Raw genomic sequence first — 15,408 nt, forward strand, 5'->3', positions numbered from 1 at the left:
AGCTAGTGACAGCAGATCCATTCAGTGGATGGAAGCATACTAGGCTGCTGTTGAGTCATCACATTCACAATAACATTTGTGTCAACCTCAGTATGCATCACTGTTTCATAAAATGCTGTATCACTTGGTTTTCTACAGGAAAAACAGCACTCTGATAGCTTTAAACAACAGCAGTATTTCCACAAAACAGACATGATACTATGAAAAGGAGGCGTCAAAACACACAGGAGGAGGTCTGCTGAAAAAAAAGTTTGTCAGGGAAGACAGAAGACAGAAAACATTTTGGTGAATACTTCTGTATGTGTAAGGACAGTGAAGGCATCGTGGCACTAGGTTTAGAGTAGTGTTTGAGTGACACGCTACTGAATGTTTTTAAGAAAGGAATAAGAGGGAAAAGGTATGGTGTGTGTATGTGTGTGTGTTTGTGCATGTCGATCATGTGTGGGGACATTTGTGTGCTTTGGTTGTTTGCACAAAATCCAAATTGAAATGCCAAATTGACCCTTAATCTGTACTTCCTGTGCCTCTGTAGATCTGAGAGCAACATAAGAGGTCTCCGCATGAGTGTTGCCCTACTCTCTCTGGTCTTTCTAAGGACATGAGGGAACTGTTTCCATTAAGCTAATGTGGGTTTGATCCATGGTGATGTATGTGAAGTGGCAGGATGTAGGGATGTGGGGTCAATGCGGTGCTGGGTGTCTGTGGACAGGCGATAAGAGAAGGGAGAAAAGCAGTTGTGTGTTCAGGGAGAAGCACTCTAAGAGAGGAGGAAGAACACAATATATGTATGCAAACCAGCAACCAATAGCACACGGGACCTGTTTGAATTTGCATGCCCTCTCCTTGAAGTAATCACGAATTTGTACTGAGATTGTACACACATCACAAGTGGATTCAAACAGGGCCAAGAGCTACTTGCTTCACTGTAGGTGTAGGGTTGACACACTGTGGTGTGCGGGAGAGGTACAGGGTGAGAAGAATATTATTGCGTTTACCTTCTACGTCATTACAGTCATAGTCTTGAGTGAAGCATAAATGGAGACAAAAGCACACACAAACACATGAAAGGAAAACCACTGCACCTCTGTGTAAAACAGAAAACAGCACATTTAAGAGGTTAATGAAATGATAAATCAAATGTCAAACTCAAACATCAGCGAAATGACTCCCAGACAAAGATTACATAACTGCTATGCAACAAAAAATCGTAGTGAAGTAATGGTTTGGTCTGCTTCTGAGAAGTATGAGAGCATAGGAATGTTTGATTTTTCTTACACTGCAAGAAACCCAACTTTGATACTCATGCAAGCCACATGTAGTTCTGGACTTTGCAGCACATCGTAAACATTGGTGATGATGGAAAGTTACTGTCATGCTATGAAATACAACATGTTAACAACAGTAGTGTTATTACTACCTACTTTAGTAGGTTTAGGGAGCTAGTCAAACATGTAGTAGCCATCCTACCTTTGACCCGTTCTCCACGGTTGAGTTGGATCTCTCCTTCCCCCTGTGGCATGTAGGGCTTGACCACAATGAAGGTACGTCCTGGGACGGCACTGTAGAGTTTCCGTTTGGGCCCGCGGGAGCCTGACAGTGCTGGAGGCGTGTGATGAGGTGGGCTTGGGTCTCTCTGCACAGAGCCAGGGCTGTAAACAAATACATATGTCACTGTGGTGATTCCAGGGAGCTGGTAACTGAAGCCTGTGGTCACCGACATGTTCGTCAGCGGGACAGAAACCTGGTGACACCCCCTGGTTGTTATGGTGGCCAGGGAGGGATTCATAAACAAGTTCCAGCACCTGCCAATGAAGGGTCAATAGTCAGTGTTCCATGGGAGAGTCATCAGTGGAGAGCACACCCCTCACAGCCACTACCTCACCTTTCCCTTCTTCTTATTCCCTCTCTTCCCTCCTTAATAGCAATAGACAGTATCCTCCTTGCTCTCTTTTACCTCCTCCTTCTATCTCTCCCCTCTCCCTCGCATCCTAATCGAGGTAGAAGCAGAAACATAACGGTTAGAGGAACTGCACTGCTTCCTTTTCTGTGTGGTTCTGCCAGATCCGTCTGGAAGCCCCCTCCCCTTAGTCCAACACATCCTGAGTTGGGTGTCCAGCAGAAGTCCCCTACAGAAAGGGACAGAAATCCCCCATACGTCCCCAATTCCAGATGCTCCAGGCTGGGTTACAGATCTTGCCTCGTCCTTGAGTCCTGGTTGTCCTGCTGTGGAGGAGAGAGGCTGGGTTTGCTCCCCAACTCCCGTTCCCTCTCCCGGGAGTCCCGCCGCGTCTGCCTCTCCTCTCCCCTCCACCCCTCACACATACACGCTCTCTCACACACGCTCGCACACACTCTGGCAATGCTGCTGCTACTGCTGCTGCTGCTTTGCTCCGTGGCTCCCCTCCCCTTTGACGGCTCGCTCACATTCACACACCACAAGCCCTCTATGTGCATTCTAGCTGTGTGCATAGGCACATACACAGACAGCCCCCTCTGCTCCCGCTAACACTGCACCTTCACTAGCACGGCACATGCCGCCACCAGCATGTTGCTAACACGTCGCTTACAGACATACACACTCGTCCCAGAGCACGATTGATCTCCTGCCTGTCTGCCTGCGAACGTGCACGCACCATGGCTCCCTGAGGCAGGCAGTGATAGTATGTGTATGTGTGTGTGTGTGTGTGCTTGTGTGCAGTGGGGTGGGGGTCAAAAAGCTCCAGCCGATTTGGTTTAATTGTCGCTCCTCCCTCTTTTCCCTCGTCTCAAATCCTTTCCCTCTCTCTCCCATTCTCTCGCCTTCATTTCACCCTGTTATCCCTTTTCTCCTCAACATTTCTCTCTGCTGCGTCTTCGTTCTCTCTCTTTCCTTTTCCATCTTTGCTCTCTCTCTCTCTGGCGGTGAATTCTAATACAGCAGCAGCAGAGCTCCGCCTAGTCTTCATTCATCACTTCTTTGCCACCGCTCTGTAAGTTGCATTCAGCGTCACTCTGCCTCTTGTCTGATCAGAGCTTCACCATAGGTCAAAAAACAAAAAGCAATACATCTATAGTAATCACAAATAGGAGATTAATAAAAATCAAATGCTTAAAATGGCATTTCACCAATCTGAGATGTTCTTGTTTCTGTTTCACATATAGACAGGAGACTGTATTTTTACTGTAACAAGTGGTTTTCTTATGCCCTGAACTTGGACCTTGATGCTACTCTCTGCAACGTTTACTTAAAAGACAAGAAATCTCTAAACCTCTTCATCACTTTCACTCTCTTTCACTCTTTTGCCATTTCTCCCTCAGCATATTGTATCAGTCACTTTAAAGCCTTCATTCGATCCTTCACCAACCTCATGTGCCCTTTCCTCTTATTTCTAAATCCTTCGGTCTACTCTTTCCCTGATTTCAAGCATTATTTGTCTCTTTCTCGCCCACACTCTCTATTGCTTTTCTTGCTCTCCTCATCTGACCCAGCCTCTCTTTCTCTGCTTCCCTCTCTATCGAAACAACAGCTCGCTGACGGCTTTCCAATTACCGCCGGGACTGAGGCCCAGAATGGCTGCCGCATTTTAATGTCAGAGCCCGAGCACTGAACATCAGCAGCGTGCACAGCGGAAGAAGCGTGCACAATTGGAGAAGCAAGGAGTTGAGGCTATGTCAGAATGACACAGATGTAGAAAAAAACCCCTTAAAGGACCATTTCATCCATTTCAATAACTCATATATACCTCCTCCCATCCACTACACTTACTGTGAGGTTGTGTACACAGCCTAACCTTTGCTGGTCCTTGCAATTAAGCTGACCGGACCTGGGTGACACATATTATCTACTGTATGTGTCAGACAGAAGGGAGATGTTGGAGCTGTTTTTGCCCTCTCCTTGCCTGTAATAAATTGCTTTAGTTGCCAAGGATGAGGTTTAAACGGCACTTAGAAAAATTCAGATAAAAATCTTAATGATCATAAACCTGAAAGAAAAAAAGAAAAAAAAGCAAAAGCAAAGTGGATGAGCTAAGTCAAGCAGACAACTACAGCTGAACTGCACACATAAGACTCACTTTGTGTCACTTTTCCTCACCTAATTTATCAAACACGCCCTCTAAATTTAGTGGTCTAATTAAGCTGCAAAGTTCCCATGTTTCCCTCTCTGCCACGTCATTGGTGTTGCTCCCCTGCTTCGTGGCTCCGCTGCATTATTTATTCCCCTCCAGCACACCACCATCCACCTGTAGGCACCGGGGGGATTTTTACTCATCACTTCCCAATTTGTTTGCGTATTATGTTTGTGGGAAGTGACGAGCTTGGAGCCCAAACTCCAAATTGTAATTATACTCTTCTGCTGTAATAAATTATTCCAAGCTTTGATTTGCCTGACTCAAGACGAGCCTAAATGGCTTTTATTACATTTTCTACTTTCTCGATGTCGTTGTCAATGTTGTATATCAACATTTCTCAATAGAAAGCAATTTCCATTGCAAGAGTTAGTTAACTGGTTGCTTCGGGTATATCCTAGATTGTTTTGTGTTCTCCGTGGTTATAATATTGTTTAACAGCTTCCTGGAAGAGGGTATCAATAAGCTTTCTAAAATTAGTCTGAGATGGACGGACAACAAAAAGTTGACTATTTAAAAATGTTAAAGGGATTTCTAATTGATTTATCATGTGGTGTTGAGTGGCAGCACTCAGCAAAGGCAGCTGGGTCCTTGCCTTTCTCTGGAGCTTTATAGAGTCCATATCATCAAAAACATTCACTGCGCTTTTTTTCTTTTCTCTTGTTTTGCTGCAATATTGAGCGTAGCTTCAGAAAAATACAAATGTAGGACCCATTACATCTACCCTTAAGCATGCACTTGTGCACAAACTCCTAATGCAATCTACAGTATGATGGATACTCATCGTTTCCTAGGACACCAGGATTTGTCTCCGTTACGATGGCAACTATCAATTTGAGAAGAAGAAAATTCAGGTAAAAAAAAGAATCCCGAAGAGTCAAAAACATGAACTGAAACTGTAAATTTGTCATAAAATATTTGATTTGATTTATATAAAGCTCCATCCTGATTAAAAAAAAGTGCACTGCAGCTGTAGCAATAATTCAGTTTACACAGATCACACTGACCTTGACACTTAGTATGATTTTATTCCATGTGCAAATACAGTAAAAAAGGCGATGTCAGATAATATAAGATCCAAAAATAAATGTTATCCCAGTGATTACACTCCAGTTTAGGGGATAAAACCCTTTGGGGAAAAAGTGTATAGGTTTTACAAAAAAGTCATTTTAATTTTCAGTGTACGAGGAAAAAATTGAATAAGCTCTGCATATGGTAAGTGCAAACATTTCCATGTCAGTTATCAGATTCCTAATTAGGATTGATTTTGTTTTGTTTTTTTGCAAAGACAGCTAAAAAAACAGATTAATATTTGAACAGCTTGTTAATAAATCTAGCTCTTTCAGTTTGTCTCTGTGCGTGAAATCCCAGCATAAGTCCAAAGATGCAACTGCAAATGCCATTTTTACAGATGCCATCAAAACTAAGCCGCCTCAGTGTAGCATTTTCTCACATGACTGCCTTGTCTTCTCAGGTAAATGGCTTTTTCCTCAAATAGCACAGCTCTCTAAGGTGAGATGAGCTCATTATAAACACAGTCATAATCAGCATCACACTTTGCATCGTAATGATCATCAGTCTGTCCTTTGCTTTACTGCACATGAATGGACATGCTATATGCTCTCTCATTCTTTCCTGGGCAACATGGGAGTGTTAATGGCTATCAAGGCCAAAGCAGAATTTGGACTGTGCTCACTGGGCAGAACATATTAAGGTCTTAGACAGCAAATCTGTTTGTACACAGACAGCTTATGCTCTGCAGGGTCTTTAACATTAAACTAAATTAGAAGCAAGAGTCAACTGGTGTGATTAACACATAACTCTAAACTGCGCCTCAATCTCATATGTGGGAGGAGCTCAGCTAAACAAACCCCTTATAACGAGAGTCTTGCGTCTTTTCATAAAATAATCGCTATTCACTTTTCACTGTAATATAAAATTTACCCAAGATATGAAATAAAGTATGGGAGGTGTGATTTATAGTAACTTACATCACATGTGAACTCCTTCACATTATGCTTGGCAATGGGCCATAAGCCTGTAGATAGGTGATGTGCTCTATTTGTAGAGGACGTTTTCTATAAGAACACCTCAACATGTTCCTATAAAGGTGCAAAGGGAATATGGAGAACCGAGGCCTTTCACTGAGCCATGAAAGTCCTTGATCATAGCTAAAAGAGTTTGATAAACAATTTATTCCTAACTGAAATGACAGATTTGTATGTATCCCGTGGCCTTGCTCACGAGTCAGCCTAAAACAGCAACAAAGATTGCCAGCGCTTATCGATGTGGCACCTGCAGCGATACAGGTGTTGTACTGTGAAAAGGGACCTGATCAGAATTTCAGCTATCACCTGTAGTCATGAGCTCTGGAAACTGACAGAAAACAAGGCAGTAAAGTTATGTTTGCTTCACAGGTTTTTGGACCCTCAGGGTCCAAAAACCTAATGTATGCAGAAAGGATTTGGCATAAAAACCTTGAGGGGACATAAAACAGGAGAAGACCCTGGGGCAGCCCTAGAATATAGTGAAGGGATTACATATTGAATGTGAACTGGAAACACCTCAGAAACCCCAAAGTAGAGCTGGAGGATGTGACTAGTGGGAACAACATCAAGGCTATCATAATTATCAAGCTTCTACCGCAAATGAGTGTCAGAGCGTGCTGAACAGAGGTTAAGCTACTTGAAGAACTGGTATGTTACAGATCAATGCCAACAGCTTTGGAGAAAGACCAGCTAAAAGTAAACCACATCTACATTATTGATGAATACTGACCTGACTCTGAACATTTAACAAAATGAAAGCCATACATCTAGTTTTTAAAAAGCCTATCCAATCAAAGATCGGCTATGAAGGCCTTGGACCGGAAATGAGTTCATCACGGTGCTAAAATAGAGAGACAAACGACCACTCACACTAACATATACATTTACCACTAATTTAAAACTATTAATTAAGCTAACATGCATGCCTTTGGACTGGGGGGGGGGGGGGAAACTGGAGGACCTAAAAGATGAGAAACCAACCGGTAGGTTCAAAATAAGAACTTTAATGCTGTGAGATGACAGTGCTGCCAGTCGAAACACAAAACAACACTAAAATGACTGCACATAATGCACTATACTGCATGAAATTACCATAATGTGGAATTACTGTGTGGCTAACCCAGTCCAGAGGGCAGTACTCTTTTAAACAAAGATGGAAGAGAAACTGCTAAATGGATCTGTGTTAGATTACTCTAAAAGATCAGTCCCTCTCCCCTGTGTCCTTCTTTGATGTATGAATTTTCCGCAGGTAAAGCAGAGCAAGCTCAACACTCCTTTTTCTCCTTTTTGTTTCTCTACCCTTTTCCTGTCCTCTATGCATACCTCGGGCCTATGGCCGTGTTGAGGTGCCATGAATAATCTTCACACCGCCAGTGTCTGGTGTGACTAATGCATAGAAAGGAAGGATAGAAGTTGAAAAAGAGGTGAGGAGAACAGTAACAGAACAAGTAATTCAAAGTTGAAGGGAGCAGCACACCTCTCACTTTTATTTGTAACATAATGGTCATTGTACAGTATATCAGCAGGGAAATGAGGCCTATTCTTTCTCATTAACTATTGGCAATGTTGTGTGTCTGAATTTTTATTTAAAATAAACTGTCCCCTAGCCTCCCGTGAGTTGAGAAAAAAAAGGACGGAAACAACCAACAGCCCAAGCAACGATCTAACGGAGCCTGTGCTGGCTGAGTTTTAAAAAAACTAACTTGGCTCCGAAAAACTGAACAGCTTCATCTCTTATTTAATGTACCCTGGTCAGAGGGCATCTCATATACATACACTTCTAAATAAATACTGACGAAATATTTCCCTACTGCAACTGTGGGGAAAGTTGGATACAAAAGATCAAATATTGTATCTATTGCTCAACAACATCACAAAGTGTCTATCTGGCTGCTTGAAATCTTTCTTACAAACCCAGACAAATAACTGAGAGCTCAGGTGCACAGTTCAACATCACAATTTCTGACAATGACACTGACGAGACAATGCTCCATTCTTGATGATTAATTATATCTTTGTGTTGTCAGCCCATTACGGCAAGTAGCCAATTAACCTTTTACGACAGAGCCAAATTTGCTTTGTCCCGATAAAACTGTGCCATATTATCATATTAACATCATGAATCATGTCTAATCATACTGTCTACTACATCAGTTGGAGTTGGAGTGAAAATCGTAGCCACAGCTTTGATTATTGTTAGATTTTGATCTTTAAATTAAAAAACAGAAGTCTAACCTGTTTACCCTTTCTATTGTCTCCATCTAAACCTTTAGCTGAAGGGTAGCCAAATCCTGGCAACACTGCACACACGTGAGGAGGAGGAAGTGATGGTGAGTTCCACAGGAACCTGCTAGAGTTGGCTGTTGACTGGCCAACTAATTTCACACTCCCCTGGCACCCATAATGCCTCTAGAGTTACCGCAGGCATAAACAGAAGGTCAGAGAGTGAAACGGAGAGAGGGAGGGAGAAATATTACAGAAAAAAATATCCAAGGACAGCATCAGTCTCACTTGGGTGCAGATTCTGGCCATGGAGACCAGCTGCTCGTTTTAGGCTTTTTATACATTCTCACTTTAATTTTGTGTACAAAAGACTGCGATATTTCATTTTTCTTTACTTTCATCGTTCTGCCTTTTGTGTCACTTTATGTAAGCCTTGTGCACAGTGACGACAACAGCAAAAGATGTATATCTCTGTCAGTGACTGTTCACGCCAACGCAGCACCAGATATAGTAGAAAAGGATGCACTTACTTTGCGATCATTATTGGACATAACATGCTTCACAGAAAGAGTGGAAGGTACATTAATGATGCGGGGAGACTTTTTTTTTAATTAACTAAATTTACTTCATGTATTCCACTTCATTTGTTTCATTTTATTTGATTGTGGTACACTTAGTGCATACACTTTAGACTCTAGAGTTTTAGTGTTTAGTGATGCGTGCAAGTCTTTTATATGATTTAGCAGATTATGCTGAATGTTCTCTGGCTGCAAACTGCAGACGGATGACAAGACTATGGAGCAGTGTTTGCGTGTTTGTGTGTTAATGACAGAAAATGAGGTAAAAAACGTGAGCGCCTGTGAACGTGCGCGTGTGAGTCTCTTTGATGGATGGAGTAAAGTGACAAGAGTGTCACGGTCCTGGGTCTTATGACCCAGTGTTTTGAGTTTCAGTTCTTTTGATGTTCATAGTGTATGTTTAAGCTTATCAGGTTTCCTAAGTTTATTTGTTATCATGCCTAAGTGTTTCTAGTTCTTATTATTTCCCCCTCGTGTTCCAACTATGTTAAATCTCCCTTGCCCTTCGTGTGTTTCATGTCTGTTGTCCATGCCATGCCATGCTTCCAAGTTTCTTGTCTAGGTTTTTCTTATTGTTTGTTTAGATTCCCCAGTTGAGGTTTGTGTTAATGTTGCTTCAGTTTGCCTTGCCCTTTGTTTGTACCTTTTCTACCAGCCATATTAAACGGCTCACCTTTTGTTAACATTCAAGTTTTGTTCCCTGTTCCTTGGAGTCTGCATTTTGGGTCCTTTTTTCAATTCATACAGTCTGCCCTCGCCAGACTGTGACAGAACGACCTGACCAGAATGGACCCAGCGGACATCTTTGAGGATTTTTGGGAGTTCAGCACTCGTGTGACCATTCTCCATGGACAGTGGAAAATCTATTCTGCGTGCAGACAGGAGAGTGAGAAGGAGTCAGAGTTCAGCTGCACCGGATTCTGTCTGCATACCCGGCTTACATGGAGGGATTGTCGGAGGATTTGCACGGCTTCATCCGCACCGTGTTGCCAAAGCAGCCCCCCAGCATGCAGACTGAATTACTCCAGCCCCTCTGTGACGCAGCCCTCCCTATGCCAGCTATAGGAGCTAAAGTTGGCGTGTTGAGTCTCCCGCCTGTCTCCATGTCCATGTCGCCACTGCAGCAGACAAGTGCTGCGTTTTCCTCACCTCAACCGGTGGCTGCTTCCAGCGCTACATTCATCTCAGCCGTAGCGGCGCCGGCCTCCACGACCACGGCTTCCAGGAGGAGGCGGCGTCCAGGTCATCACCACGGCTCACAGCAACATGAGGTGGGTGATTATATTCTGAATCCACGCGTTTTTTCTAAGGACAATATTGGATCAAGCACTGCCTTAAAGGTTCATGGGCATGTTTATGAAACGACTAAGACTGAAAACTCACCAGCCAAGTCTTCCACGGAATATCTTATCCCTCTGCACAATTACCTAGCATCCCTGTGTATTGATCATGCTACGAACTTTGCTTCCAAGAAGCCAAATTATAAGACATTTTGCACTGGAAGTGCTAGCCATGAGGCTCAGCTAAGCCACTGTGGGACCGAGATCCAGGCCAGGTTGGAGCCAGGGGCTGAGTTGGAGTTTGTGCAGCCTTTTCCTGTGTCTGCTGGAGGGCCCGAGGAGCCCGTCCAGCCTCACGCCACGTCAGCTGGCGGGCCTGAGGAGCCCGTCCAGCCTCACGCCACGTCAGCTGGAGGGCCCGAGGAGCCCGTCCAGCCTCACGCCACGTCAGCTGGCGGGCCCGAGGAGCCCGTCCAGCCTCACGCCACGTCAGCTGGCGGGCCCGAGGAGCCCGTTCAGCCTCACGCCACGTCGGCTGGAGGGCCCGAGGAGCCCGTCCAGCCGCCTGCTGCAGCTCCGTCATCATCCTCGCCTGCTGCAGCTCCGTCATCATCCTCGCCCGCTGCAGCTCCGTCATCATCCTCGCCCGCTGCAGCTCCGTCATCATCCTCGCCCGCTGCAGCTCCGTCATCAGCCTCGCCTGGTCCAGCCTCAGGGCCTTCAGCCTCGCCTGGTCCAGCCTCAGGACCTTCAGCCTCTGCTTCTGCCTCGCCTGGTCCTGTTGCGCCAGCTGGAGGTTCAGCCAAGCCAGTCCAGCATCCCTCCACGCCATCGCCTGCAGCGCCATTATCTGGTCCTGCCTCGCCTGGTCCTGCCACGACCCAGCCAGAGGTCGATGCCACGCCCCTGCTCGTCTCGCCCGCCACGACCCAGCCAGTGGTCGACGCCACGCCCCTGCTCGTCTCGCCTGCCACGACCCAGCCAGTGGTCGACGCCACGCCTGTGCTCGTCTCGCCTGCCACGACCCAGCCTGTGGTCGACGCCACGCCTGTGCTCGTCTCGCCTGCCACGACCCAGCCAGTGGTCGACGCCACGCCTCTGCTCGTCCCGCCAGCCAAGCCACCCGACAGGTCACGTCCACATCCACACTACCGCCGGCCGCCAGCCAAGCCACCCGAGGGGTCACGTCCACATCCACACTACCGCCGGCCGCCAGCCAAGCCACCCGAGGGGTCACGTCCACATCCACACTACCGCCGGCCGCCAGCCAAGCCACCCGAGGGGTCACGTCCACATCCACACTACCGCCGGCCGCCAGCCAAGCCACCCGAGGGGTCACGTCCACATCCACACTACCGCCGGCCGCCAGGCAAGCCACCCGACAGGTCTTGTCCACGTCGCCGCCGGCCACGGGCCAAGCCACCCGAGTGTGGCCAGCCATGCTTGCTTCGCCACTGCCACCTTCCACATGGCCGGCCCCCTGAACCTTTGGACTATGGACTCCTTGCCGTCGCCCTCCGGGTCGGCCCCCTGAGGAGTTATGAACTGTTCCCTGTACTCCTGTGCTTTTGATGGACGTTTTGTTTTTGTGGCTTTGTTCCAGGCCCTCCGTCCTGGACCCCCGCCGCCCGCCCTTGGTGGGTTGTTTTTGTTTTTGTTTTTCATGGTTTCTGGCGTCTGGAATCCGCCCTTGAAGGGGGGGCTCTGTCACGGTCCTGGGTCTTATGACCCAGTGTTTTGAGTTTCAGTTCTTTTGATGTTCATAGTGTATGTTTAACACTAGGAGTCCCAGGCTTCTACCTTTCTACCTTTAAAACCCGCCACCAGCCAAATGGCTGGTAGGCTTTTAGCTAAGCTTTAGCTTCAGCCAAGTGGAAGCTAAATTGGCTAGTCATTCATATGTATATTAGGTTGTTAGCTGGGAATTCTGGAGGGAGGGGAGTGGGGGTGTGTGATTGAGGGCGTGGGGGAGCTGCTAAAAGCTGTGCACTTCCCTTTGTGTTTCATCTTGATGCATTCTCAATCATCCAGGGAAATAAATCTCCAAAAGTCACCAACTTGGAGTGTTTCAGTTTGCCATCTTAGGGAGAAATCAACACACATGGGTGTATGTCCTTTGTTGCTGAGATTTATTGATAAAAACAGTACAAAAAATCAACCATTTGTACACATTTTTACAAATAATTATAAAAAGTGAGTGAGTACATTTCAACATTTTCAGCAATCACTCACAATCCTGGCACTGCCATGGTATCTGTAGTCTGCATTTACCTTGGCTTGGCTTCCTGATCAATTGTCCACTACCAAAAGGAAGCCAAGCCCTGTGATCACACCTTGTTTTGTTGTAAAGGGTGACAGGGCTTGGCTTCCTTTTGGTAGTGGAGCATTGATCAGTCGTCCATTGTGGCATCAATGTGATCACACCTTGTTTTGTTGTAAAGGGTGGCAGGGCTTGGCTTCCTTTTGGTAGTGGAGCATTGATCAGGAAGCCAAGCCCTATATATATGATACAATCTCACTGCACTTAGCCTAATCCTTCATTGCCCTGAAGAATTCTGTGGTGTACGGACCTCCTCTCCAAGGAAAGAAAATGCAGAGAAGACTCACCACTCAGCAGGCCTTGGAAATGATCCTGAGGGAAGTCGACCCTTGTGACTCGGATGGAGAAGACCTACAAGTTCAGCCGGATTCGGGCTCAGAGCTGTCTGATCAGTCTTCCGGTTAGTTGCATTTCATGTTATTTCCTATTTCATTTCAAATAAGTAAGTGGATGTAGTTTGTAAGTAAGATATTTCAGACATTATTCTGATACAGAGGAGGAGATACTGGACCTTCCCATTGCTCACAATTTGAATTTGTTCTCACTGCAGATGAGGAGACTGCTTCTGCACCTAAAAAGAGAGCTTGTTTGGGGACTGAGACAGTGAAAGATGGCACAGTGTGGCGTGAAGAACAGGTGGGGACCTGTCTCCCTTTCACCCCAATAGAAGCGTACGCTGCAGATGGAGAGCCAACGGCTAAGGCAAGGAGAAATATCACGAGTCGCCTTCGGAGCTTCCTGTGTTTCATCACTTTTGACATGCTTCATAGCATTCAAGAATGGACTATTCAACATGCACAGCAAACGGAGCATGTTCATTGGTTCATGGACCTCCCTGAACTAATGGCATTTATTGCAATTGTCATCTTGCGGGGGGTTACCAGGGTTCCATCTCTAAATGACTGCTGGTCAGCAAACCTGGGAAACCCACAGATAATTGGAACTATGGCACGAAACCGCTTCCAAGAAATCATGCAACACCTACGCTTTGATGACAAGTCCACCCGCAGTGATCGAGCAAAGACTGATAAGTTCGCTGCAATTTCCAGTTTGTGGGGATCATTTGTCACCAACTGCATCACGTGCTACAACCCTGGTCTACATATCACCGTTGATGAACAGCTTTTCCCATCAAAGACTCGGTGCAGTTTCCTGCAGTATATTGCAAGTAAACCTGACAAGTTTGGGATCAAGTTTTGGGTGGCTTGCGACCTAAAATCCAAGTACATTTGCAATGTCTTCCCATATCTTGGCAAGGACCCCAGTCGTCCCACTGGGGAGAGACTTTCTGAAAATGTAGTAATGAGGCTGATGGAACCATTCCTAGACAAGGGTAGAAATGTTACCACGGACAATTTTTTCACATCGCTTTCACTTGCGCAAAAACTTCTTAGACGGAAAACCACCATCCTCGGCACAGTCAACAAGATTCGCAGGGAAATTCCTCAATCCACTAGACAGACAGATCGCAATGAATTCACCACTCAGGTATGTTGCAGGTCTTTTGTGGTTCTATGTTTATGTGTTTCATTGTGTGTAAAAGTGCTATGGAAATAACAATTTATCTTATTTCTTAGGTGTTTTCAACCTCTGCTGCCACGCTGACGGCGTATGCGGCCAAACGGAAGAAGACAGTCTATATTCTTAGCAGCATGCACAGCATGGTTCAGACTGATAACACTACCAAAAGGAAGCCAAACACTGTCACCCTTTACAACAAAACAAAGTGTGGCGTGGATGTGATGGATGCCAGGATTGTGAGTGATTGCTGAAAATGTTGAAATGTACTCACTCACTTTTTATAATTATTTGTAAATATGTGTGCAAATGGTTGTTTTTTTGTACTGTTTTCATCAATAAATCTCAGCAACAAAGGACATACACCCATGTGTGTTGATTTCTCCCTAAGATGGCAAACTGAAACACTCCAAGTTGGTGACTTTTGGAGATTTATTTCCCTGGATGATTGAGAATGCATCAAGATGAAACACAAAAGGAAGTGCACAGCTTTTAGCAACTCCCCCACGCCCTCAATCACACACCCCCACTCCCCTCCCTCCAGAATTCCCAGCTAACAACCTAATATACATATGAATGACTAGCCAATTTAGCTTCCACTTGGCTGAAGCTAAAGCTTAGCTAAAAGCCATTTGGCTGCTCTCCGGGTTTTAAAGGTAGAAAAAGCCAAATGGCAGTCCGTGGTGATGTAAGTGTTAAGCTTATCAGGTTTCCTAAGTTTATTTGTTATCATGCCTAAGTGTTTCTAGTTCTTATTATTTCCCCCTCGTGTTCCAACTATGTTAAATCTCCCTTGCCCTTCGTGTGTTTCATGTCTGTTGTCCATGCCATGCCATGCTTCCAAGTTTCTTGTCTAGGTTTTTCTTATTGTTTGTTTAGATTCCCCAGTTGAGGTTTGTGTTAATGTTGCTTCAGTTTGCCTTGCCCTTTGTTTGTACCTTTTCTACCAGCCATATTAAACGGCTCACCTTTTGTTAACATTAAAGTTTTGTTCCCTGTTCCTTGGAGTCTGCATTTTGGGTCCTTTTTTCAATTCATACAGTCTGCCCTCGCCAGACTGTGACAAAGAGAGTATTAGAGGAGAGAGGAGTACGGCTGGAGCTGTGTCCGTAATGCAATTCCCTTGACAGACATCAAGCTGTTTCACACAAACACACGTACATTTGCACAGAGCGTGCGGCATCGCGGAAACACATTAGGTGGGCGCTCTATGTAGGTGATCTTGTGCTGATATATGACCATAATAAAAAGCTTAATAAGTGTCTGCAAACCAGTTTAATCTTTTGGTTCAAGATGTGATCAGAGCTCTAGTTTACTGTGCAGTTTGTCTGGTGG

The 15,408-nt window shown here is 45.4% G+C and overlaps 1 protein-coding gene across 7 annotated transcripts in view; it reads right to left on the reverse strand.

Moving 5' to 3' along the window:
- Positions 1–15,408, reverse strand: part of shank3a (SH3 and multiple ankyrin repeat domains 3a) — a 251,799-nt gene that overhangs the window by 68,723 nt on the left and 167,668 nt on the right. For 6 of the 7 annotated variants that reach the window (XR_013969459.1, XR_013969460.1, XM_080863846.1 and 3 more), the window contains exons 14-15: positions 1,468–1,649; positions 996–1,019 (exon numbers count right to left, since the gene is read on the reverse strand). Coding sequence is in view for 5 of the 7 variants with exons in the window: in XM_080863846.1 (XP_080719972.1) it covers positions 996–1,019; positions 1,468–1,649 (206 nt within the window). In the remaining 2 variants the exon portion in view is untranslated. The remainder of the gene's footprint in view (positions 1–995; positions 1,020–1,467; positions 1,650–15,408) is intronic. The other variant, XM_080863845.1, reaches the window with a different exon arrangement.

The sequence above is a fragment of the Rhamphochromis sp. 'chilingali' genome, assembly GCF_963969265.1.
Source record: "Rhamphochromis sp. 'chilingali' genome assembly, chromosome: 2".
Classification (NCBI taxonomy): domain Eukaryota; kingdom Metazoa; phylum Chordata; class Actinopteri; order Cichliformes; family Cichlidae; genus Rhamphochromis; species Rhamphochromis sp. 'chilingali'.